Raw genomic sequence first — 22,739 nt, 5'->3', positions numbered from 1 at the left:
TCGGCCCCTTTCCGTGTCGGCCCTCGCAGAGGGAGCATCGCGCGCTGCCGCCACCGCCCGGCCCGCCCCGCCCCGCGCCGCCGCCATGGCCAAGGCCGAGGTCAGCGCCCGCACCGCGGTCCCGCTCGCCCATCCGCGCGCGGTGGTTTTTTATCAATCCCGGCCGCCCGTGTCCCCCCCCCCCACCCTCAGCGCGCCGCCCCCGCCGCCGCCGCCGCCTGGCGGGCCGCGGGAGCTCAGTGCGCCTGCGCAACGCGAGCCCCCCCCCTCCCCTCACCCGCGCAGGCGCCATTGGGGGGGGGAGGGGGTCACACACAGGGCTCCCCCTCCCCCCCTCATGATCCATTTTGGGGGGGGGTCCCACAGAGCCCCCCCCATCCCCTCCCCCTCCCTCCGGCTCCATTTTGAGGGGGGATCCCACAGAGCTGATTTTGGGGGGGGGTCACACACGGGGCTCCCCCTCCTCCTCCCTCCCTCAGGATCCATTTTGGTGGGGGGGGGGGGGGGTGGTCCCACAGACCCTCCCCTCATCCTCCCTCCCCCCTTCAGGCGCATGCGCGACCCCCCCTCACCCACCGCCCCCCCCCCCCGCGCGCTCCCGCGGCCACGTGCGCGTCCTTTGTGTCACCCGGGGTGGGGGGGACACACAAATATGGGGAGGGGGACACGCGGGGGTCTTGGAAATAACGGGTGGGGAGGGGGGAATTTGGGGTCGGGGGTGTAAAACTTGGGGTGGGAGGGTTAAAAATTAATGCGGGGGGGGTGAGGGAGTTCAAATTTAGGGTTGGGGGTCAAAGATGGGGGATGGAGGGGTCACAAATAGGGGATGGGGGCGCTGAGGGGAGTGGGAGGCCCCAAAAATGGGGGCTGGGGGAGAGATTTGGGGGTCTGGGACGTGGAAAATTTGGGTTGGGGGGGGTTGAAATGTGGGGTATGGGGGCTTGGGAGGGTTAAAAATAAGGGCTGGGGGCTTTGTGGGGTTAGGGAGTTCAAATTTAGGGTTGGGGGGCTCGGAATTAGGGGATGGAGGGACTGGTAGGCCCCAAAAATGGGGGCTGGGGGAGAGATTCGGGGGTTTGGGGGGTGAGAAATTTGGGTTGGGGGTTTGCTGGTCCCCCCCAGGCGGGAGCTGGGGATGCTCCAGGTTCAGGAGGCCCCAAAATTTGGGATGGGGGAGATTGGGGGGGGTCCCTTTGGGGCAGGGATGGGGTCCAGGGGGGGCTCAGGGGGCTGGGGGGGAGGGGATTTGTTGGGGGTGGGTTGGGGTGTCAGGAGCTGGGGGATGGAGGGGTCCCAGGAGGGATTTTGGATTACGGGGGGTCCCAGGAGGGATTATTGGGGGTCCCAGGAGGGATTTTGGGATTACGGGGGGTCCCAGGAGGGATTATTGGGGGTCCCAGGAGGGATTTTGGGATTATGGGGGGTCCCAGGAGGGATTATTGGGGGTCCCAGGAGGGCTTTTGGGATTATGGGGGGTCCCAGGAGGGATTTTTTGGGTCCCAGGAGGGATTTTGGGGTGTCAGCCCTTCATGAGCCAGGTAAGGGGGTTTTGGGGGTCCCCAGACCCCCATGAGCTGGGTGAGGGGGATTTTGGGGGCTGTTTTGGGGTTCCCCCACCCCTGACCCCATTTCAGGGGATGTTGAGGTTCTCCTGACCCCCTCCTGCTCCTTTCAGGGGATTTTGGGGGGTCTTTGGGGTTCCCCTGACCCCCTTGGTCTCTGTAAGGGGTTCTTGGGGTTCCCCTGACCCCTGTGTGGGGTTTTGGGGTTCCCCTGAGCCCTTTGAGGGGTTATGGGGTTCCCCTGACCCCCATTGTTCTGTATGAGGGTTTTTGGGGTTCCCCTGAGCCTTTGGACGTTTTTGGGGGGGTTTTGGGTTCTCCTGACCCCTTTGCGGCGTTTTTGGGGTTCCCCTGACCCCCATGGTCTGTGTAGGGGGTTTTGGGGTTCCCCGAGCCCTGTGAGGGTTTTTGGGGTTCCCCTGACCCCCATGGTCTGTGTAAGGGGGTTTTGGGGTTCCCCTGAGCCCTGTGCTGGTTTTTGGGGTTCCCCTGAGCCCTGCGAGGGTTTTTGGGGTTCCCCTGACCCCCATGGTCTGTGTAAGGGGGTTTTGGGGTTCCCCTGAGCCCTTTGTGGGTTTTTGGGGTTCCCCCGACCCCTGCGAGGGTTTTTGGGGTCCCCTGACCCCCGTGTGTGCCCCGCAGTCCCCGAAGGAGCCGGAGCAGCTCCGCAAGCTCTTCATCGGGGGCCTGAGCTTCGAGACCACGGACGAGAGCCTGCGCAGCCACTTCGAGCAGTGGGCACGCTGACCGACTGCGTGGTGAGGGCACCCCCAAAACGGGGCTGGGGTACCCCAAAATGGGGCTGGGGTACCCCAAAATGGGGCTGGGATCTGTGAAACGGGGCTGGGGTACCCCAAAATGGGGCTGGGATTTGTGAAATGGGGCTGGGGTACCCCAAAATGGGGCTGGGGTACCCAAAATGGGGCTGGGATCTGTGAAATGGGGCTGGGTACCCCAAAATGGGGCTGGGATTTGTGAAATGGGGCTGGGGGTACCTGAAAACGGGGCTGGGGTACCCCAAAATGGGCTGGGATCTGTGAAATGGGGCTGGGATTTGTGAAATGGGGCTGGGATCTGTGAAATGGGGCTGGGGTACCTGAAAACGGGGCTGGGGTACCCCAAAATGGGGCTGGGATCTGTGAAATGGGGCTGGGTACCCCAAAATGGGGCTGGGGTACCCCAAAATGGGGCTGGGATCTGTGAAATGGGGCTGGGGTACCCCAAAATGGGGCTGGGGTCCCCAAAATGGGGCTGGGAACCACTTTGAGCAGTGGGGCACGCTGACTGATTGTGTGGTGAGGGCACCCAAAAATGGGCTTGGGACCCCCCGAAATGGGGCTGGGGACCCCTTGGAGCAGTGGGGCACGCTGACCGACTGCGTGGTGAGGGCACCCCCAAAACGGGGCTGGGGTCACTGAAAATGGGGCTGGGATCCCCAAAAACATGTTCTTTGTGTCCCTGTGTCTGTCCCCGTGTCCCTGAGGTGTCCCTGAGGTGTCCTGAGGTGTCCCTGCTGTCCCCAGGTGGTGCGGGACCCCAACACGAAGCGCTCGCGGGGCTGGGTACCCCGTGTCCCTGTGTCTGTCCCCGTGTCCCTGTGTCCCTGTGTCTGTCCCCATGTCCCTGTGTCTGTCCCCATGTCCCTGTGTCAGTCCTGTGTCTGTCCCCATGTCCCTGAGGTGTCCCTGTCCCTGTCCCCAGGTGATGCGGGACCCCAACACGAAGCGCTCGCGGGGCTGGGTATCCCGTGTCCCTGTGTCTGTCCCCGTGTCCCCGTGTCTGTCCCCGTGTCCCTGATGTGTCCCTGCTGTCCCCAGGTGATGCGGGACCCCAACATGAAGCGCTCGCGGGGGTTCGGGTTCATGGCATTCCTGTGTCTGTCCCCGTGTCCCCGTGTCCCTGTGTCTGTCCCCGTGTCCCTGTGTCTGTCCCCGTGTCCCTGAGGTGTCCCTGTGTCTGTCCCTGTCCCCAGGTGATGCGGGACCCCAACACGAAGCGCTCGCGGGGCTGGGTATCCCGTGTCCCTGTGTCTGTCCCCGTGTCCCTGTGTCTGTCCCCGTGTCCCTGATGTGTCCCTGTCCCTGTCCCCAGGTGATGCGGGACCCAACACGAAGCGCTCGCGGGGGTTCGGGTTCATGGCATTCCTGTGTCTGTCCCCGTGTCCCCGTGTCCCTGTGTCTGTCCCCATGTCCCTGAGGTGTCCCTGTCCTGTCCCCAGGTGATGCGGGGACCCCAACACGAAGCGCTCGCGGGGGTTCGGGTTCGTCACCTACTCGTCGGTGGAGGAGGTCGATGCCGCCATGAACGCGCGGCCACACAAGGTGGACGGCAGGGTGGTGGAGCCCAAACGGGCCGTGTCCAGAGAGGTGAGGGACATTGGGGACAATGGGGACACTGAGGGGACACTGGGGACAATGGCAGGGTGTGGAGCCCAAACGGGCCGTGTCCAGAGAGGTGAGGGACATTGGGGACACTGAGGGGACATTGGGGACAATGGGGACAATGGCAGGGTGGTGGAGCCCAACGGGCCGTGTCCAGAGAGGTGAGGGACATTGGGGACAATGGGGACACTGAGGGGACACTGGGGACAATGGCAGGGTGGTGGAGCCCAAACGGGCCGTGTCCAGAGAGGTGAGGGACATTGGGGACAATGGGGACACTGAGGGGACATTGGGGACACTGAGGGGACACTGGGGACAATGGGGACACTGAGGGGACATTGGGGACAATGGCAGGGTGGTGGAGCCCAAACGGGCCGTGTCCAGAGAGGTGAGGGACATTGGGGACACTGAGGGACATTGGGGACAGTGGGGACACTGAGGGGACACTGGGGACAATGGCAGGGTGGTGGAGCCCAAACGGGCCGTGTCCAGAGAGGTGAGGGACATTGGGGACAATGGGGACACTGAGGGGACACTGGGGACAATGGCAGGGTGGTGGAGCCCAAACGGGCCGTGTCCAGAGAGGTGAGGGACATTGGGGACAATGGGACACTGAGGGGACATTGGGGACACTGAGGGGACACTGGGGACAATGGGGACACTGAGGGGACATTGGGGACAATGGCAGGGTGGTGGAGCCCAAACGGGCCGTGTCCAGAGAGGTGAGGGACATTGGGGACACTGAGGGGACATTGGGGACAGTGGGGACACTGAGGGGACACTGGGGACAATGGCAGGGTGGTGGAGCCCAAACGGGCCGTGTCCAGAGAGGTGAGGGACATTGGGGACACTGAGGGGACATTGGGGACAGTGGGGACACTGAGGGGACACTGGGGACAATGGCAGGGTGGTGGAGCCCAAACGGGCCGTGTCCAGAGAGGTGAGGGACATTGGGGACACAGAGAGGACACTGGGGACACTGGGGTGGCAGTGGCTGCGCTAGGTCCTCATAGCAGTGACGCTGGGGACAGGGATGGTGGCAGTGGCCATGCCTGCTGGGTGGTGGCCCTGGGGACAGGGACATTGTCCGTGCCTGTTCTGGGTGTTGTCCCTGGGGACAGGGATGGTGGCAGTGGCTGTGCCTGCTGGGTGGTGGCCTTGGGGACAGGGACAGTGTCCATGCCTGCTGCTCCCAGCAGTGTCCCCAGGGCAGTGCCACTCTGTTCCCATGTCCCTGTGCCCGTGCCCCCCTGTGCCACCCTGTCCCTGTGTGTCCCCCATGCCACCCTGTCCCGCTGCCACCCTGTCCCCGTGTGTCCCCCGCTGCCACCCTGTCCCTGTGTGTCCCCCGCTGCCACCCTGTCCCTGTGTGTCCCCCGGTGCCACCCTGTTCCCGTGTCCCTGTGCCACCCTGTTCCCCTGTCCCTGTGCCACCCTGTTCCCCTGTCCCTGTGCCACCGTGTCCCTGTCCCCCTGTGCCACCCTGTCCCTGTCCCGCTGCCACCCTGTCCCCATGCCACCCTGTCCCCCTGTGCCACCCTGTCCCCGTGTCCCGGTGCGACCCTGTCCCAGTGCCACCCTGTCGGTGTCCCCCCATGCCACCCTGTCGGTGTCCCCCATGCCACCCTGTCCCCGTGTCCCGGTGCCACCCTGTCCCGGTGCTACCCTGTTCCCCTGTCCCTGTGCTATCCTGTCCCCGTGTCCCGGTGCCACCCTGTCCCGGTGCCACCCTGTCCCTGTCCCGCTGCCACCCTGTCCCCGTGTCCGGTGCCACCCTGTCCCCGTGTGTTCCCCGGTGCCACCCTGTCCCCGTGTCCTGGTGCCACCCTGTCCCCGTGTGTCCCCCGGTGCCACCCTGTCCCCGTGTCCTGTGCCACCCTGTCCCTGTGTCCCGGTGCCACCCTGTCCCCGTGTCCCGGTGCCACCCTGTCCCGGTGCCACCCTGTCCCCGTGTGTCCCCCGGTGCCACCCTGTCCCCGTGTCCCGGTGCCACCCTGTCCCCGTGTGTCCCCCGGTGCCACCCTGTCCCCGTGTCCCGCTGCCACCCTGTCCCCGTGTCCCTGTGCCACCCTGTCCCTGTCCCGGTGCCACCCTGTCCCGGTGCCACCGTGTCCCTGTCCCGGTGCCACCCCGTGGGTGTCCCCAGGACTCGCAGCGGCCGGGGCGCGCACCTGACGGTGAAGAAGATCTTCGTGGGCGGCATCAAGGAGGACACGGAGGAGCAGCACCTGCGCGAGTACTTCGGGCAGTACGGCAAGATCGAGGTCATCGAGATCATGACCGACCGCGGCAGCGGCAAGAAGCGCGGCTTCGCCTTCGTCACCTTCGACGACCACGACTCCGTGGACAAAATCGTCAGTGAGTGACGCCGGGGACACCGGGACAGCCTGGGGACAGCCTGGGGACAGCCTGGGGACGCTGGGGACAGCCCGGGGACATTGGGGACAGCGTGGGGACATTGGGGACATTGGGGACAGCGTGGGGACGCTGGGGACAGCCCGGGGACATTGGGGACAGCGTGGGGACATTGGGGACATTGGGGACAGCGTGGGGACGCTGGGGACAGCCTGGGGACACTGGGGACAGCGTGGGGACACCTGGGGACACAGGATAGCCTGGGACACTGGGGACAGTATGGGGACAGTGTGGGGACACTGGGGACAGCCTGGGGACATTGGGGACAGCCTGGGGAGAGTGTGGGGACACCGGGGACAGCCTGGGGACATTGGGGACACAGGATAGCCTGGGGACACAGGACAGCCTGGGGACACTGGGGACAGTGTGGGGACACCTGGGGACACAGGATAGCCTGGGGACACTGGGGACAGTGTGGGGACACCTGGGGACACAGGATAGCCTGGGGACACTGGGGACAGTATGGGACAGTGTGGGGACACTGGGGACAGCCTGGGGACATTGGGACAGCCTGGGTACAGCCTGGGGACATTGGGGACAGCCTGGGGAGAGTGTGGGGACACCGGGGACAGCTGGGGACACTGGGGACAGTGTGGGGACACCTGGGGACACAGGGTAGCCTGGGGACACTGGGGACAGTATGGGACAGTGTGGGGACACTGGAACACCTCAGGGGACACCTGGGGACACAGGATACACTGGGGACAGCCTGGGACACCTGAGGGACACTGGGGACAGTGTGGGGACACCTGGGGACACAGGATAGCCTGGGGACAGTGTGTGGACAGTGTGGGGACACTGGGGACAGTGTGGGGACACCTGGGGACAGTGTGGGGTCACCTGGGGACACAGGATAGCCTGGGGACACTGGGGACAGCTTGGCTGGGGACACTGTGGGGACAGCTTGGGGACACCTCAAGGGACAGCCTGGGGACATCTGGGATTCCTGGGGCTGGGCATAGCTTGGCTGGGGACAGCCTGGGGACAGCCTGGGGACACTGGGGACAGTGCAGCTGGGGACACTGTAGGGACGGTGCCAGCCTGGCTGGGGACGGCCTGGGGACGCTGTGGGGGACAGCGTGGTTGAGGCAATGACAGCCTGGAACGGGCTGGTGACACCGGAGGAGTGACAGCCTGGGGACCCTGGGAGAGGACTCAGCTTGGGGACAGTGCGGGGAGGTGACAGCCCGGCTGAGGACAACGTGGAGACGCTGGGGTGGGTGACAGCCTGTCTGGGGGACAGCTTGGGACGGTTTTGGGGCGGTGGCAATCAGCTGGGGACACTGTGGGGCGGGTGCCACCCCAGTGGGGTCGGTGCCACCCTGTCCGGGTCGGTGCCACCCTGTCCGGGTCGGCGCCGCCCGTGCCGACCCCGCGGTGTCCCCGGTGTCCCCGCAGTCCAGAAGTACCACACGGTGAACGGGCACAACTGCGAGGTGCGCAAGGCCCTGTCCAAGCAGGAGATGGCCAGCGCCTCGGCCGGGCAGCGAGGTGAGCGCCCGGTGCCCCCGGTGCCCCCGGTGCCCCCCGTGCCCCCCACCTGTGCCTAAGGCTGCGCCCCCCCCAGGCCGCAGCGGTTCCGGAAACTTCGGCGGCGGCGGGCCGCGGCGGCTTCGGCGGCGGTGACAACTTCAACCGCGGCGGCAACTTCGGCGGCCGTGGTGAGTGACGGCACGGGGACACGGGGACACGGGGACACGGGGATGGGGCACGGGGACCCGCCGGGCTCCCCCCGGGCTCCGGGGCCCCAGCCCGGTCTGTTCTTTCCAGGTGGATTTGGCGGCGGCCGCGGCGACGGATTTAATGGATATGGTGCTGACGGTAAGGCCGGGCCGGGCCGGGTCTGAGCCCCGGGGCGGTGCCAGGCCGGGCCCGAGCCCTGTGCCAGGCCAGGATCCGGCCCTGGGGGCACCTCTGGGACAGGTTCCAGCCCCGGGGCGGTGCCAGGCCCGGGCCCGAGCCCTGCGCCAGGCCAGGTTCCGGCCCTGGGGGCACCGCCGGGCCGGGCCTCAGCCCCGGGCAGTGCCAGGATGAGCCCCAGCCCGGGGGCAGTGCCAGGATGAGCCCCAGCCCCAGGGCAGTGCCAGGCCGGGCCCCAGCCCTGGGGGCAGTGCCAGGATGAGCCCCAGCCCCGGGGGCAGTGCCAGGCCGGGCCCGAGCCTGTGCCAGGCCAGGATCCAGCCCCAGGGCAGTGCCAGGCCAGGCCCCAGCCCAGGCCAGTGCCAGGATGAGCCCCAGCCCCGGGGCGGTGCCAGGCCGGGTCTGAGCCCTGCACCAGGCCAGGCCCCAGCCCCAGGGCAATGCCAGGCCGGGCCCAAGCCCCGTGCCAGGCCAGGCCCCAGCCCCAGGGCAGTGCCAGGATGAGCCCCAGCCCCGGGGCAGTGCCAGGCCGGGCCCGAGCCCTGTGCCAGGCCAGGCCCCAGCCCCAGGGCAGTGCCAGGATGAGCCCCAGCCCCAGGGCAGTGCCAGGCCGGGCCCGAGCCCTGCACCAGGGACACAGCCCCGGGCAGTGCCAGGACTGCCACCCCCACAGCCCCACAGCCCACCCGTGCCCACCCCTGCGCCGTGCCGTGCCCTGCCCTCTCTCAGCCCCGTCCCGTCCCCAGGGTACGGCGGCGGCGGCGGCCCCGGCTACTCGGGCGGCAGCCGCGGCTACGGGCGGCAGCGGCTCCTACGACGGCTACAACAACGGCGGCGGCGGCTTCGGCGGCGGCAGCGGCGGCAGGCGGCCGGCACGGCGGCGGCGGCGGCTTCGGCGGCCAGCGGCGGCAGGCGGCCGGCACGGGGCCCGGCCCTGGCCGTGCGCAACGGGCTGGGCGAGGCGGGCACAGGTGGGACACGGGGACAATGGGACACCCCAGGGGCAATGGGGACACTGAGGGGACATCCCTGGGGACATTTGGGACATCCCTGTGGGACACTGAGGGGACGTCCCTGGGGGCAATGGGGACACCGCCAGGGGACGCTGGGGACACTGAGGGGACACCCTGGGGGACACTGAGGGGATGTCCCTGGGGGCAATGGGGACACCGCCAGGGGACGCTGGGGACACTGAGGGGACACCCTGGGGGACACTCGGGGGACACCCCTGGGGGGGGTGGCACTGCCCCACAGCCGGGGTTTTAGGGGAGAGGGGTCACTGAGGGGTTGGGAGCTTGTGAAGGAATCACGGGGATTTGGGGTCTCTGGGAATCCAGCATGGAGGATTTGGGATCTCTGGGTGCCCATCCCGGAGCTCAGCGGGGTTTGGGGGGTTTGGGGTCTCTGGGAATCCAACATGGAGGATTTGGGGGTCTCTGGGTGCCCATCCCGGAGCTCAGCGGGGTTTGGGGGGTTTGGGGTCTCTGGGAATCCAGCATGGAGGATTTGGGGTCTCTGGGTGCCCATCCCGGAGCTCAGCGGGGTTTGGGGGGTTTGGGGTCTCTGGGAATCCAACATGGAGGATTTGGGGTCTCTGGGTGCCCATCCCGGAGCTCAGCGGGGTTTGGGAGCTCAGGGAAAGGATCACAGGGATTTGGGGTCTCAGGGAACCCATCCTGGAGATCTCCGGGGCTTTGGGGTCTCAGGGAAAGCTCCCCAGAGATCGTGCAGGGTTTGGGCTCCCGGTTAAACCATCCCGGAGCGTTGGGGATCCCAATTCCTCACCCCAAATGCCCCGGTCATGGGGCACCCCTGGGTGCTCGGTGTCCCCCTGTCCCCAATGTCCCCCCCTGTCCCCAATGTCCCCCCCTGACCCCAATGTCCCCCTGACCCCAATGTCCCCCCCTGACCCCCAATGTCCCCCCGTGTCCCCCCCAGGCAGCAATTTCGGGGGCGGGGGCAGCTACAACGACTTCGGCAGCTACAACAACCAGGCCTCGAGCTTCGGGCCCATGAAGGGCGGCAGCTTCGGGGGCGCAGCTCGGGGCCCTACGGCGGCGGTGAGTGCCCAAAAACCCCCAAAAATCCCACCTTGAGAACCCCAAAATATCCTAATTGTACTGGGGCAGCTTTGGGGGGCGCAGCTCGGGCCCTACGGCGGCGGTGAGAACCCCAAAATAATCTGGGGAACCCCAGAATATCCAAATTGTACTGGGCAGCTTTGGGGTGCAGCTCGGGGCCCTACGGCGGCGGTGAGTGCCCCAAAACAACCTGGGGAACCCCAAAATATCCAAATTGTACTGGGGCAGCTTTGGGGGGCGCAGCTCGGGCCCTACGGCGGCGGTGAGAACCCCAAAATAACCTGGGGAACCCCAAAATATCCAAATTGTACTGGGGCAGCTTTGGGGTGCAGCTCGGGGCCCTACAGTGGCGGCGAGTCCCCAAAAACCACCCAAGGAACCCCAAAAAATCAGCTGGGGGGACCCCAAAAATCACCTGGGGAACCCCAAAATATCCTAAATGTACTGGGGCAGCTTTGGGGTGCAGCTCGGGGCTCTCTGATGGTGGTGAGTCCCCAAAATCCCACCAGGGGAACCCCAAAATCACCTGGGGAACCCCAAAATCACCTGGGGAACCCCAAAATATCCTGAATGTACTGGGGGGACTTCAGGGGGTCACAACTCAGGGCTCTATGGCAGCAGTGGGTGTCCCAAAAATCCCACCTGGGGAACCCCAAAATCACCTGGGGCACCCTAAAAATCACCTGAGGAACCCCAAACATCACCTGGGGAGCCCCAAAATCACCTGAGGAACCCAAAAAACCCTCTGGGGAACCCCAAAAGATCACCGGGCAACCCCAAAAACTGCTTGGGGAACCCAAAAATCACCTGAGGAACCCCAAAGATGACCTGGGGAACCCAAAAATCACCTGAGGACCCCAAACATCACCTGGGGAGCCCAAAATCCCTCGGGGGAGCTTAAAATGGATTGGGGTGACCTTAAAATAACCTGTAGGGAGGGCTCGAAATGTGCTGGGAAGAGCCCAAAAAAAGCCAAAATTGGGGGATCCTGGCGGGGGTCCTGTGTCACTGGGGGGTCCCCAAATGTGTGTCCGTGCCCCCCCCCCCGTTTTTGGGGGTCCCTGAATCCCCCTGGATCCGCAGGCGGCTACGGCAGCTCCAGCGGCGGCGGCAGCTACGGAGGAGGGAGGAGGTTTTAACGGGCAGGTGAGGGGAAAACGGGGGGAAAAATGGGGGGAAAAACGGGAAAAATTGGGAAAATGGGGGGGGAAAAACAGGGGAAAAAATGGGGAAAATGGGGGGAAAAACAGGGGAAAAAATGGGGAAAATGAGTGGGGAAAAAACAGGGGGAAAATGGGGGGAAAACCAGGGAAAATTGGTGGGGAAAAATGGAGAAAATTGGTGGGGAAAATGGGGGGAAAAACAGGAAAAATGGGTGGGGAAAGTTGGGGGAAGGGGTGGGGAAAAACACAGGGGAAAATGGGGGGAAAACGGGGAAAATGAGTGGGGAAAATGGGGGGAAAATATGGGGAAAATATGGGGAAAATGGGGGGGAAAGTTGGAGAAGAAGCAGGGAAAATGGGTGGGGAAAACCAGGGGAAAATGGGGGGAAAAATACGGAAAAATGGGGGGGGAAAGTATGGCAAAAAAGGGGGGGAAAATTGGGGAAAATGGGTGGGAAAAAGGAGGAGGGAGGAGGTTTTAACGGGCAGGTGAGGGAGAAAATGGGGGAAAAACAGGGGGAAAAGGGTGGGGAAAAATTGGGGAAAATGGGTGGGGAAAAATTGGGGAAAGTGGGGGGAAAAATGGGGAAAATGGGGGGGAAAAATGTGGGGAAAAACAGGGAGAATGGGGGGAAAAGGGTGGGGAAAACAGGGAAAACGGGTGGGGACAAACAGGCGAAAAATGGGGAAAATGGGGGGGAAATGGGAAAAATAGGTGGGGGAAAATGGGGGGAAAAACGGGAAAAATGGGTGGGGAAAATATGGGGAAAATATGGGGAAAATGGCTGGGGAAAGTTGGGGAAGAAGCAGGGAAAATGGGTGGGGAAAACCAGGGGAAAATGGGGGGAAAAATACGGAAAAAGGGTGGGGAAAATGGGGGGGAAAACAGGGGAAAAAGGGTGGGGAAAAAACGGGAAAATGGGGGGAAAAGCAGGAAAAATGGGTGGGGAAAGTGTGGGAAATGGGGGAAAAACTTGGGAAAAGGGTGGGAAAGAATCAGGGGAAAATGGGTGGGAAAATAGGGGAAAAGGGGTGGGAAAAATATGGCAAAAAGAGGAGGAAAAGGGTGGGAAAGAATCAGGGGAAAATGGGTGGAAAAATATGGGGAAAAACAGGGAAAAAGGGTGGGGAAAGTGTGGGAAAATGGGGGGAAAAAAATTGGGGAAAATGGGGGGAAAATAATTGGGGAAAAGGCTGATCCTGACCCTGCCCTGTCCGTCTGTCCCAGCCCTGCCCGTGTCCGTCTGTCCCGCAGGAGCCGGAGCCGGGCGGGAGCCGGGGCGGCCCCTGGAGCCAGCGCGGGGCCGGGACCCCCGGGGACCCCCCGGGACCCCCCAGGACCCTCCTGGGACCCCCTGGGATCCCTGGGACCCTCCTGGGACCCCTCAGGATCCTCTGGGACCCCCCAGGACCCCCTGGGATCCCCCAGGACCCCCCCGGGACCCCCGGGGTCCCCTGGGAACGGCCGCAGTCCCCGCTGTGTCCTGTACCCCCCCCCCCCCAATAAATGTCTCTTGGGTTTTTTTTTTAATTAGTTTTGATTGTTATTGTTGGGACCGGGGTGACGGCGGGAACAACGTGGGGGCACCCGGGGGTGTGGGCACAGGGGTGTGTCACCCATGGGGTGTGTCACCCTCGGGATTTGTCACCCTCGGGGTGTGTCACCCATGGGATTTGTCACCCTCGGGATGTGTCACCCTCGGGATGTGTCACCCTCGGGATGTGTCACCCTCGGGATGTGTCACAGCTGAGGGAGGTGGCGCCTCCCGGCCCTGAGGGGACGGCAGGAGGAGGTGACAGGAATGTGACACCGCGGGGCGCAGAGGGTGACACGGTGGGAGGTGACACCGATGATGTCCCCACCCGTGTCCCCAACAGCTCGGAGGGGACACTGCCCATGTCCCTGCCCCCGATGTCCCCTCCATGTCCCAAATCGCCCCCAGTTGTCCCTCAGTGTCCCCTCCGTGTCCCCAGTTGCCCCCAATCGCCCCCAATTGTCCCCAATGTCCCCCCGTGACCCCGAGTGACCAAAGGGCAGGCGAAGCCCCGCCCACAGAAGGCGTGGCCACGAGAGGGGCGTGACCAACAGCGGAATGGTGCTCTCTTCCCGTCACGTGCTCACCGAGCCAGCCAATCATAGCCCGCGCCCTGCAAAGGGGTGATGTCAGCGCTTCCCCGGTCACTATGGCAACTGTGTCGCCCCTTCCGCTTCCGGGAGCGCCGTGCCGCGGTGATTGACAGCTGGCTCATCCAATCACCGCCCCTCTGCGGAAGCGCGGGAAAGATTGGCCCGCCCACCGCGCGGAAGCGCGCGGCGATTGGCGGGATTCAGGCATCGTCGGACCAATCAGCTCAGCAGGGTGGGGCCTATGAGAGTGATTGGCAGGCGAGCAGCCAATCAGCGGCCGGCGCTGTTCCGGCTCCACGTCGGCAGCGGCGGAGGCAAAATGGAGGCGCTGGTGCTGGTGAGGGCCGGGGGGAACTGGGGGGGATAAGGATGGACTGGGGGGAACTGGGAGGGACTGGGAGAGACTGGGATGGACTGGGGGGAGCTGGGGGGGACTGGGATGGACTGGGGGGCAGTGGGGACACTGGCAGGTGACACATTCCTGGGTGCCCAGGTCAGGGTTCTGTCCTACACTGGGCTGTGGCTCTGGGCAGTCAGTGACACTGGGGGCAGTGTTGGTGACACTGGTGGCAGTTCTGGTGGCAGTCAGTGACACTGGGGGCAGTGTTGGTGACACTGGTGGCAGTTCTGGTGGCAGTCAGGGACACTGGGGACACTGGGGACGGTTAGGTGACACTGGGGACAGTTCTGGTGGCAGTCAGTGACACTGGGGGCAGTGTTGGTGACACTGGTGGCAGTTCTGGTGGCAATCAGTGACACTGGGGACACTGGGGACGGTTAGGTGACACTGGGGACAGTTCTGGTGACATTCCTGGGTGCCCGGGGCGGGGTTCTGTCCTACACTGGGCTGTGGCTCTGGGCAGTCAGTGCATCACAGAACTTGGTCCTGGGGACCCCCAGCGACACCGGGGGGACACGGGGGGGACACCGGGAGGGGGACAGGGATGGAGACACAGGAACAAGGGGGACACAGGGGACAGGGGGACACGGTGACAGTGACCCTGGCAGTGCCATGGCCCCGGCACAGCCTCCCCCGCTGTCCCTGGCGCTGGGGACACGGCCGGCGCTGTCCCCAGGCCGGGCTGGTGGCACTGCGCTCTCCCTGCGGCGGTGGCACCGTCCCTGTCCCTGTCACCGTCCCTGTCCCCGTCCCCAGGAGCCGTCCCTGTACACGGTCAAGGCCATCATCATCCTGGACAACGACGGCGAGCGGCTCTTCGCCAAGGTGGGGACACCGGGGGACACGGGGGGACATGGAGGGGACACGGGGGGACACGGGGGGACACCGGGGGACACGGGGGGACACGGGGGGGACACGGGGGGGACACGGGGGGCACACCTGGGGGGACACGGGGGGGACACGGGGGGCACACCTGGGGGGACACTGCCCTGAGGGAGGGGACAGGGCGGGTGGCCCAGGTGTCAGGGGTGGCGATGTCCCTGTCCCGTGTCCCCAATGTCCCCATGCCCCTGATGTCCCCAATGTCCCCGACGGTGCCCCCGATGTCCCTGCTGATGTCCCCGTGTCCCCTGTGCCAGTACTACGATGACACGTACCCCAGCGTGAAGGAGCAGCGCGCCTTCGAGAAAAACATCTTCAGCAAAACGCACCGCAGTGACAGTGAGTGACAAAATGGGGACATGGGGACACTGAGGGGACAATGGGGACAATGGGGACACACCGCAGTGACAGTGAGTGACAAAATGGGGACATGGGGACACTGAGGGGACAATGGGGACACACGGGACATCTTCAGCAAAACGCACCGCAGTGACAGTGAGTGACAAAATGGGGACATTGGGGACACTGAGGGGACAATGGGGACAATGGGGACACACGGGACATCTTCAGCAAAACGCACCGCAGTGACAGTGAGTGACAAAATGGGGACATGGGGACACTGAGGGGACAATGGGGACAATGGGGACACACCGCAGTGACAGTGAGTGACAAAATGGGGACATGGGGACACTGAGGGGACAATGGGGACACACGGGACATCTTCAGCAAAACGCACCGCAGTGACAGTGAGTGACAAAATGGGGACATGGGGACACAATGGGGACAATGGGGACAATGGGGACACACGGGACATCTTCAGCAAAACGCACCGCAGTGACAGTGAGTGACAAAATGGGGACATGGGGACACTGAGGGGACAATGGGGACAATGGGGACACACGGGACATCTTCAGCAAAACGCACCGCAGTGACAGTGAGTGACAAAATGGGGACATGGGGACACTGAGGGGACACTGAGGGGACAATGGGGACACACGGGACATCTTCAGCAAAACGCACCGCAGTGACAGTGAGTGACAAAATGGGGACATTGGGGACACTGAGGGGACACTGAGGGGACAGGGACACACCGCAGTGACAGTGAGTGACAAAATGGGGACATTGGGGACACTGAGGGGACACTGAGTGACACAGGGGTGGCACAGGTGACAGTGACAGTGTCACACAGGTGGCACAGGGGTGACACAGGGGTGACACAGGGATGGCACAGGGGTGACACAGGGGTGGCACAGGGGTGGCACAGGGGTGGCACAGGGGTGGCACAGGTGACAGTGACACACAGGTGACAGTGACATTGTCCCCAGGTGAGATCGCGCTGCTGGACGGGCTGACCGTGGTGTACAAGAGCAGCATCGACCTGTACTGCTGTGTCATCGGGAGCGCCACCAGAACGAGGTGGGGACACGGGGACAGGGTGGGGGACAGGGTGGGGACAGCGAGGGGACAGCGAGGGGACACAGAGACAGCGCGGGATGGCACAGGGACAGTGAGGGGACACTGCGGGGCACAAGGACACCAGGGCTGCTGGGGGACCCTGGGGTGGCACAGGGGACACTGCCTGTGACCCCGGGTGACCCCGGGTGACCCCGGGTGACCCCGCTGTCCCCTCTCTGTCCCTGTGCCCGTCCGTGTGTCCCAGCTGATGCTCACGGCCGTGCTCAACTGCCTGTTCGACTCGCTGAGCCAAATGCTGAGGTGGGACACTGGGGACACTGGGGACACACCTGGGACACTGGGGACACTGGGGACACACCTGGGGACACTGGGGACATTGGGGACACTGGGGACATTGGGGACATTGGGGACATTGGGGACACTGGGGACACTGGGGACATTGGGGACACACCTGGGGACACTGGGGACACTGGGGACACTGGGGACACACCTGGGGACACCTGGGGACACCGGGGACACTGGGGACACTGGGGACACACCTGGGGACACTGGGGACACACCTGGGGACACCTGGGGACACTGGGGACACTGGGGACACTGGGGACATTGGGGACATTGGGGACACCTGGGGACACTGGGGACACACCTGGGGACACTGGGGACATTGGGGACACTGGGGACACTGGGGACATTGGGGACATTGGGGACACTGGGGACACTGGGGACACACCTGGGGACACTGGGGACACTGGGGACATTGGGGACACCTGGGGGGTCACCTGGGGGTGCCGGTGTCCCCAAAGGGCTCTGGGGGGTTTTGGGGGAGCCTGGAGGGGGGGGGTCCCTTGTTTGGGGCGTCCCCGTGTCCTGGGATGTCACTTTGGGGGTGTCCCAGCCCTGTGGGGTGGCCCTGTGGGGATGTCCCCTCAGTGTCCCCTCAGTGTCCCCTCAGTGTCCCCTGGTGTCCCCCAGGAAGAACGTGGAGCGCCGGGCGCTGCTGGACAACATGGAGGGGCTGTTCCTGGCCGTGGACGAGATCGTGGACGGAGGGTGGGGCTGTCACCTCCCTGTCACCTCCCCTGTCACCCCCTGTCACCTCCCCTGTCACCTCCCTGTCACCTCCCTGTCACCTCCCCTGTCCCCCTCCCTGTCACCTCCCTGTCACCTCCCCTGTCACCTCCCTGTCACCCCCTGTCACCCTCCCTGTCACCTCCCCTGTCACCTCCCCTGTCACCTCCCTGTCACCTCCCCTGTCACCTCCCCTGTCACCCCCTGTCACCTCCCCTGTCACCCCCCCGTCACCCTCCTGTCACCCTCCCTGTCCCCCCTGTCACCATCCCTGTCACCCTCCCTGTCACCCTCCCTGTCACCCTCCCTGTCACTGTCACCTCTCCCTGGGACTGTCACCCCCCCAGTGCTGAGGTGTCTCTCTCCCCTGTCCCCATGTCCCCCTGTCCCCCTGTCCCCATGTCCGTGTGTCCGTCTGTGCCCCCTGTCCCATGTCCCCGTGTCCATCTGTCCCCATGTCCGTGTGTCCATCTGTCCCCCGTGTCCCCCTGTCCCATGTCCCCTGTCCCATGTCCCACGTCCTCATGTCCATCTGTCCCCCTGTCCCCATGTCTGTGTGTCCATCTGTCCCCCCTGTCTCCTCTGTCCCCATGTCCCCCTGTCCCTCTGTCCCCATGTCCCCCTGTCCCCTTGTCCCCCTGTCCCCGTGTCCCCGTGTCTGTGTGTCCCCGTGTCTATGTGTCCCCCATGTCCGTGTGTCCCCCTGTCCCGTGTCCCGTGTCCGTGTGTCCCCGTGTCCGTGTGTCCCCGTGTCCGTGTGTCCCCTCAGGGTGATCCTGGAGAGCGACCCACAGCAAGTCGTGCACCGCGTGGCCGTGCGGGTACGGGGCCGCACCGGGGGGGTTTGGGGTGTTTGGGGGGTTTTGGGGGGTCCCAGGGGTCCGGGGGGTTTGGGGGGATTTGGGGTTTTTGGGGGAAATTGGGATGATCTGGGGTTTTTGGAGGGATTTGGGGTTTTTGGGAGGATTTGGGGGACTTGAGGTTTCAGGGTTTTTGGAGGGATTTGGGGTTTGTTGGGGGGATTTGGGGTTTTGGGGTTTTTTTGGGGGGTTTTTCGGGGGGTTGGGGTTTTAGGGTTTTTGGGGGGGATTTGGGGTTTTGGAGTTTTGGGGGGGGGCTTTGGGGTTTTTGGGGGGCTTTGGGGTTTTTGGGTTTTTTTGGGGGGGATTTGGGGGTCTCCGGGGTTTTGGGGTGTTTTGGGGATATTTTGGGGTTTTTGGGGGGTCTCAGGGGTCTGGGGGGCAGCTCAGGGGGGTCCTGGGGCCCCCCCTGCCCCAGGTACCGACTGTCCCCCCCCTGTCCCCCCCTGTCCCCGCTGTCCCCGCTGTCCCCGCTGTCCCCCTCTGTCCCCCCCTGTCCCCGGCTGTCCCCCCTGTCCCCCCCTGTCCCCGCTGTCCCCGCTGTCCCCCCCTGTCCCCCCCTGTCCCCCCCTGTCCCCGCTGTCCCCCCCTGTCCCCCCCTGTCCCCGCTGTCCCCGCTGTCCCCCCCTGTCCCCCCCTGTCCCCCCCTGTCCCCGCTGTCCCCCCCCTGTCCCCCCCTGTCCCCGCTGTCCCCCCCCTGTCCCCCCCTGTCCCCGCTGTCCCCGCTGTCCCCGCTGTCCCCCCCTGTCCCCCCCTGTCCCCGCCTGTCCCCGCTGTCCCAGGGCGAGGACGTGCCCCTGACGGAGCAGACGGTGTCACAGGTACGACCCCAAAAACCCCTGAGACCCCCCCCCCCAAAAACCCCTGGGACCCCCCCAAAACTCCTGGGACCCCCCAAAACCCTCTGGGACCCTTAAAAACCCCCTGTGACTCCTCAAAATCCCCTTGGACCCCCAAAAACCTCCTGGGATTCCCAAAACTCCCTGAGACCCCCCCCCCCCCCCAAAACCCTGAGACCCCCCAAAAACCCCTGGGACCCCCCAAAACCCTTTGAGATCCCTCCAAAACCACTGAGACTCCCCCCCCCCCCCTCCCCAAAACCCCTGAGACCCCCCAAAAACCTCCTGGGACCCCCCAGACACCCCTGGGACCCCCCCCCCCCCCCCCCAAAATCCCCTGGGATTCCCAAAACCCCCTGAGACCCCCCAAAACCTCCTGGGACCCCCAAAACCCTCCCAGGGTGTCCCCAGGTGTGTCCCCAGGTGTGCCCCCAGGTGTCCCCCATGTGTCTGTGCCCCCCAGGTGCTGCAGTCGGCGAAGGAGCAGATCAAGTGGTCACTGCTGCGATAGGGGGACCCCCCCCGGGACCCCCCAAAACCTCCTGGGACCCCCCAGAACAACCTGGGACCCCCCCGGGACCCCCCCAAACCTCCTGGGACCCCCCAGAACACCCTGGGACCCCCCCGGGACCCCCCAGAACACCCCGGGACCTCCCAGGACCGCTGGGGACCCCCCCAAAAGACCCTGGGACCCCCCAGTCCCCCCCGTGCCCCCCAACACGCCGGTGCCCCCCCACGCCGTGTGCTGCTGCTCTGTGCCCGCGCCGCCCGGGGGGTTTTTGGGGCATTTTGGGGGGATTTGAGGTTTTGGGGGGATCTGGGGGGATTTAGGGTCCCCCCCCCCCCCCCCCCCCAAGAAGGGGGTGTCCCCCAGGGTGTCCCAACCTGCCTGGGGGGACACAAGGGTGGGGACAAGGGACACAAAGTGGGGGCAGAGCTGGGCCTGGGACCCCCCTTGGGGACCCCAAAATCCACCTGGGGACCCCAAACCCACCAAGACCCACGTGGGGACCCCAGGATCCACCTGGGACCCCCTTAGAGACCCCAAAATCCACCTGGGACCCCAAAACCCACCAAGACCCACGTGGGGACCCCAGGATCCACCTGGGACCCCCCTTGGGGATCCCCAAAATCCACCTGGGACCCCCTTAGAGACCCCAAAATCCACCCGGGACCTCCCTGGAGACCCCAAAACCCAACTGGGTTCCCCTTGGGGTCCCCAAAATCCACCTGAGGACCCAAAATCCACCTGGGACCCCCTTGGGGAGCCCTGAAGCCCCCTTGGGGATCCCCAAATCCACCTGGGACCTCCCTGGGTACCCAAAATCCATCTGGGAACCCCCTGGGGATCCCCTAAACCCACTGGGACTCCCTTGGGGACCCCAAAATCCACCTGGGGATCCAAACCTCCCTCGAGAGACCCCAAAATCCACCCAGGACCCTCTTGGGAACCCCAGAATCCACCCAGGACCCCCTTAGAGACCCCAAAATCCACCTGGGGACCCCAAAACTCACAAGACCCACGTGGGGACCCCAAGATCCACCTGGGACCCCCTTGGGGATCCCCAAAACCCACCCGGGACCCCTTAGAGACCCCAAAACCCAACTGGGACCCCCCTTGGGGACCCCAAAATCCACTTGCGGATCCCCAAAATCCAACTGGGGACCCCGAAACTCACCCAGGACCCACCTGGGGATCCCCAAAATCCACCTGGGACCCCTTGGGGATCCCCAAAATCCAACTGGGACCCCCCTGGGGACCCCAAAACCCACCCGGGACCCCCTTGGGGACCCCAAAACACACCCAGGACCCACCTGGGGAGCCCCAAAATCCACCTGAGGACCCCAAAGTCCATCTGGGACCCCCTTGGGGAGCCCTGAACCCCCCTTGGGGATCCCCAAAATCCACCTGAAGACCCCAGAATCCACCTGGGGACCCCCAAAGCCCCCAAACCCCCCCAGAGCCAGAGTCAAACCCAGTCGTTTATTGGGGTGAAGCTGGGGGGGGGACCACGGGGGGGGGGGCAGGGGTCCCCCCAAACCCCCCCCCCCACCCGCTATTGCTTTGCTGAGTCACAGTTTCACTGGGGGGGCCCAAAAATTGGGGAGGGGTCAGTGCCGAGAGTGGGGGGGGGGGGGGGAAACGCAAAATTTGGGGTTCAGTGCTGGGGGGGGGCCCGAAATCTGAGGGGGGGTCAGTGCTGGGGGGGGGCCCAAATTTGGGGGGGGGTCAGTGCCAAGGTGGGGGATGCCCAAAAATTGGGGGGGGGGGGTTCAGTGCAAGGTTTGGGGGGGGCTCTGGTGATAAGGGGGGGGGCACAGTGATAGCGGGGGGGTGCAGGATTTTGGGGGGGGGGTCACAGTGATGGGGGGGTCCCGCAGTTTTGGGGTGGGGGGGTCACAGTGATGGAGGGGTTCAGGATTTTTTTTGGGGGGGGGTCACAGTGATGGGGGTGCAGGATTTTGGGGAGGGGGGTGTGCAGGTTTGGGGGGGGGGTGCAGGGTTTTTTTTTGGGGGGGTCACAGTGCTGGGGGGGTGCAGGATTTTTGGGGGGGTGCAGGATTTTTTTGGGGGGGTGCAGGGTATTTTTTGAGGGGGGTCACAGTGCTGGGAGGGGTTTCAGGATTTTGGGGGGGGGTTTCAGGATTTTGGGGGGTGCAGGATTTTTGGGAGGGGGGGCACAGTGCTTGTGGGGCCGTACCATGTATGTGTATGGGGGGGGGGGGTGTCATTATTTACAGGGGGGGTGCCCGGGCCCCCCCTCATGTTATTGCAATGGGCTGGGCCCGAAGGGGGGGGGTTAAAGGAATTGAGGGGGGGCCCTGGGGGGGGGTGGGGCGATTTTTGGGGGCCCCCCGGGGCTGTGCGGGCTCGGTGCCCTCAGTGCAAGAGGTCATGGCTTGGGGGGCTTGGGGGGGGTCCCGGGGTGGATTTTGGGGGGGTCCTGGGGGGGCTCCATCCCTCGAGCCGTCGCTGATTGCTGAGCAGATCCCTGAGGTGCCGGGGGGGGCTCTGGGGACCCCTCCCCCATCCCGGGGGGGTCCCGGGCCCCGGGGTTTGTGCGGTGGGGCCGGGGGGGGGTCCCGGGGGGGGAGGGGCGGGGGGGGACGGGCTCAGTGTTTTCCTGCCAAATCTCCAAATTCCAGTTAAAAAATAAAAATAATCGCTGAGCCCGGGTGGGGGAGGGGAGAATGGCTGGGGGCGTTGCTAGGAGACGGTGCTAGGAGATGACGGTTGCTAGGAGATGACGGTTGCTAGGAGACGTTTCCACGTGCAGCTCTGGGTGCAGGCGGTTGCCAGGTAACCGTTGCCATGGGCAGCAACGGTTGCCAGGTAACGGTTGCCAGGGAGCCGTTGTCAGGGAATGGTTGCCATGGGCAGCAACGGTTGCCAGGCAGTTCCTGGTTGCCAGGTAACGGTTGCCAAGCGGTTCCCGGTTGCCAGGTGACCGTTGTCAGGCGGTTCCCGGTTGCCAGGCAACGGTTGCCAGGCGCCGGCTGTTGTCCAGTTGTCCCCGGGGGGAGGTTCCGGTTCAGGATTGTCCCAAGGAATGTTCCAGGCTTTGGGGGGGGGGCATTTCCAAGGGCTGTTCTGGGGGGGGGGGCTGTCCCTCTGTCTGTCCCTCTGTCTGTCCCGTGTCTGTCTGTCCGTCTGTCCCTGTGTCTGTCCCGTGTCTGTCTGTC

General features: G+C 64.8%; 2 protein-coding genes across 2 annotated transcripts; both read left to right on the top strand.

The window, feature by feature from the left end:
* Positions 1-19: 19 nt before the first annotated feature.
* LOC128950159 (heterogeneous nuclear ribonucleoprotein A1-like) lies at positions 20-12,791 on the top strand. Its single transcript, XM_054295034.1, is given in 18 exon segments — positions 20-100; positions 2,205-2,300; positions 2,834-2,857; positions 3,380-3,397; positions 3,800-3,928; positions 6,090-6,104; positions 6,106-6,301; positions 7,757-7,849; positions 7,926-7,957; positions 7,959-8,019; positions 8,129-8,179; positions 8,965-9,014; positions 9,016-9,083; positions 9,131-9,189; positions 10,157-10,252; positions 10,255-10,278; positions 11,383-11,445; positions 12,691-12,791. Coding segments are annotated over 17 exon segments (1,083 nt in total). The 5' UTR covers positions 20-85; the 3' UTR covers positions 11,439-11,445; positions 12,691-12,791.
* A 1,046-nt stretch (positions 12,792-13,837) lies between these two features.
* COPZ1 (COPI coat complex subunit zeta 1) lies at positions 13,838-19,579 on the top strand. The gene is made up of 9 exons (XM_054295038.1): positions 13,838-13,927; positions 14,747-14,815; positions 15,130-15,211; positions 16,198-16,307; positions 16,533-16,588; positions 17,261-17,338; positions 18,126-18,177; positions 18,999-19,037; positions 19,519-19,579. The coding sequence occupies exons 1-9, from the start codon at positions 13,910-13,912 to the stop codon at positions 19,564-19,566; spliced, it is 552 nt and encodes a 183-aa protein (XP_054151013.1). The 5' UTR covers positions 13,838-13,909; the 3' UTR covers positions 19,567-19,579.
* The last annotated feature ends 3,160 nt before the right edge of the window (positions 19,580-22,739 follow it).

The sequence above is a fragment of the Melozone crissalis genome, unplaced genomic scaffold (genome assembly GCF_028551555.1).
Source record: "Melozone crissalis strain CALT ecotype California unplaced genomic scaffold, PUWL_Pcris_2 ptg000472l_1, whole genome shotgun sequence".
Lineage (NCBI taxonomy): Eukaryota > Metazoa > Chordata > Aves > Passeriformes > Passerellidae > Melozone > Melozone crissalis.
The sequence above is the reverse complement of the archived record's forward strand: the minus strand, read 5'-3'. Positions and strand labels throughout refer to the sequence as shown.

Bases quoted from the DNA above. Each gene is read 5' to 3' on its own strand.
- COPZ1 (XM_054295038.1), top strand. The intron at 17,339-18,125 runs GTGGGGCTGTCA...GTGTCCCCTCAG, and splicing joins GACGAGATCGTGGACGGAGG to GGTGATCCTGGAGAGCGACC. The intron at 19,038-19,518 runs GTACGACCCCAA...TGTGCCCCCCAG, and splicing joins CGGAGCAGACGGTGTCACAG to GTGCTGCAGTCGGCGAAGGA.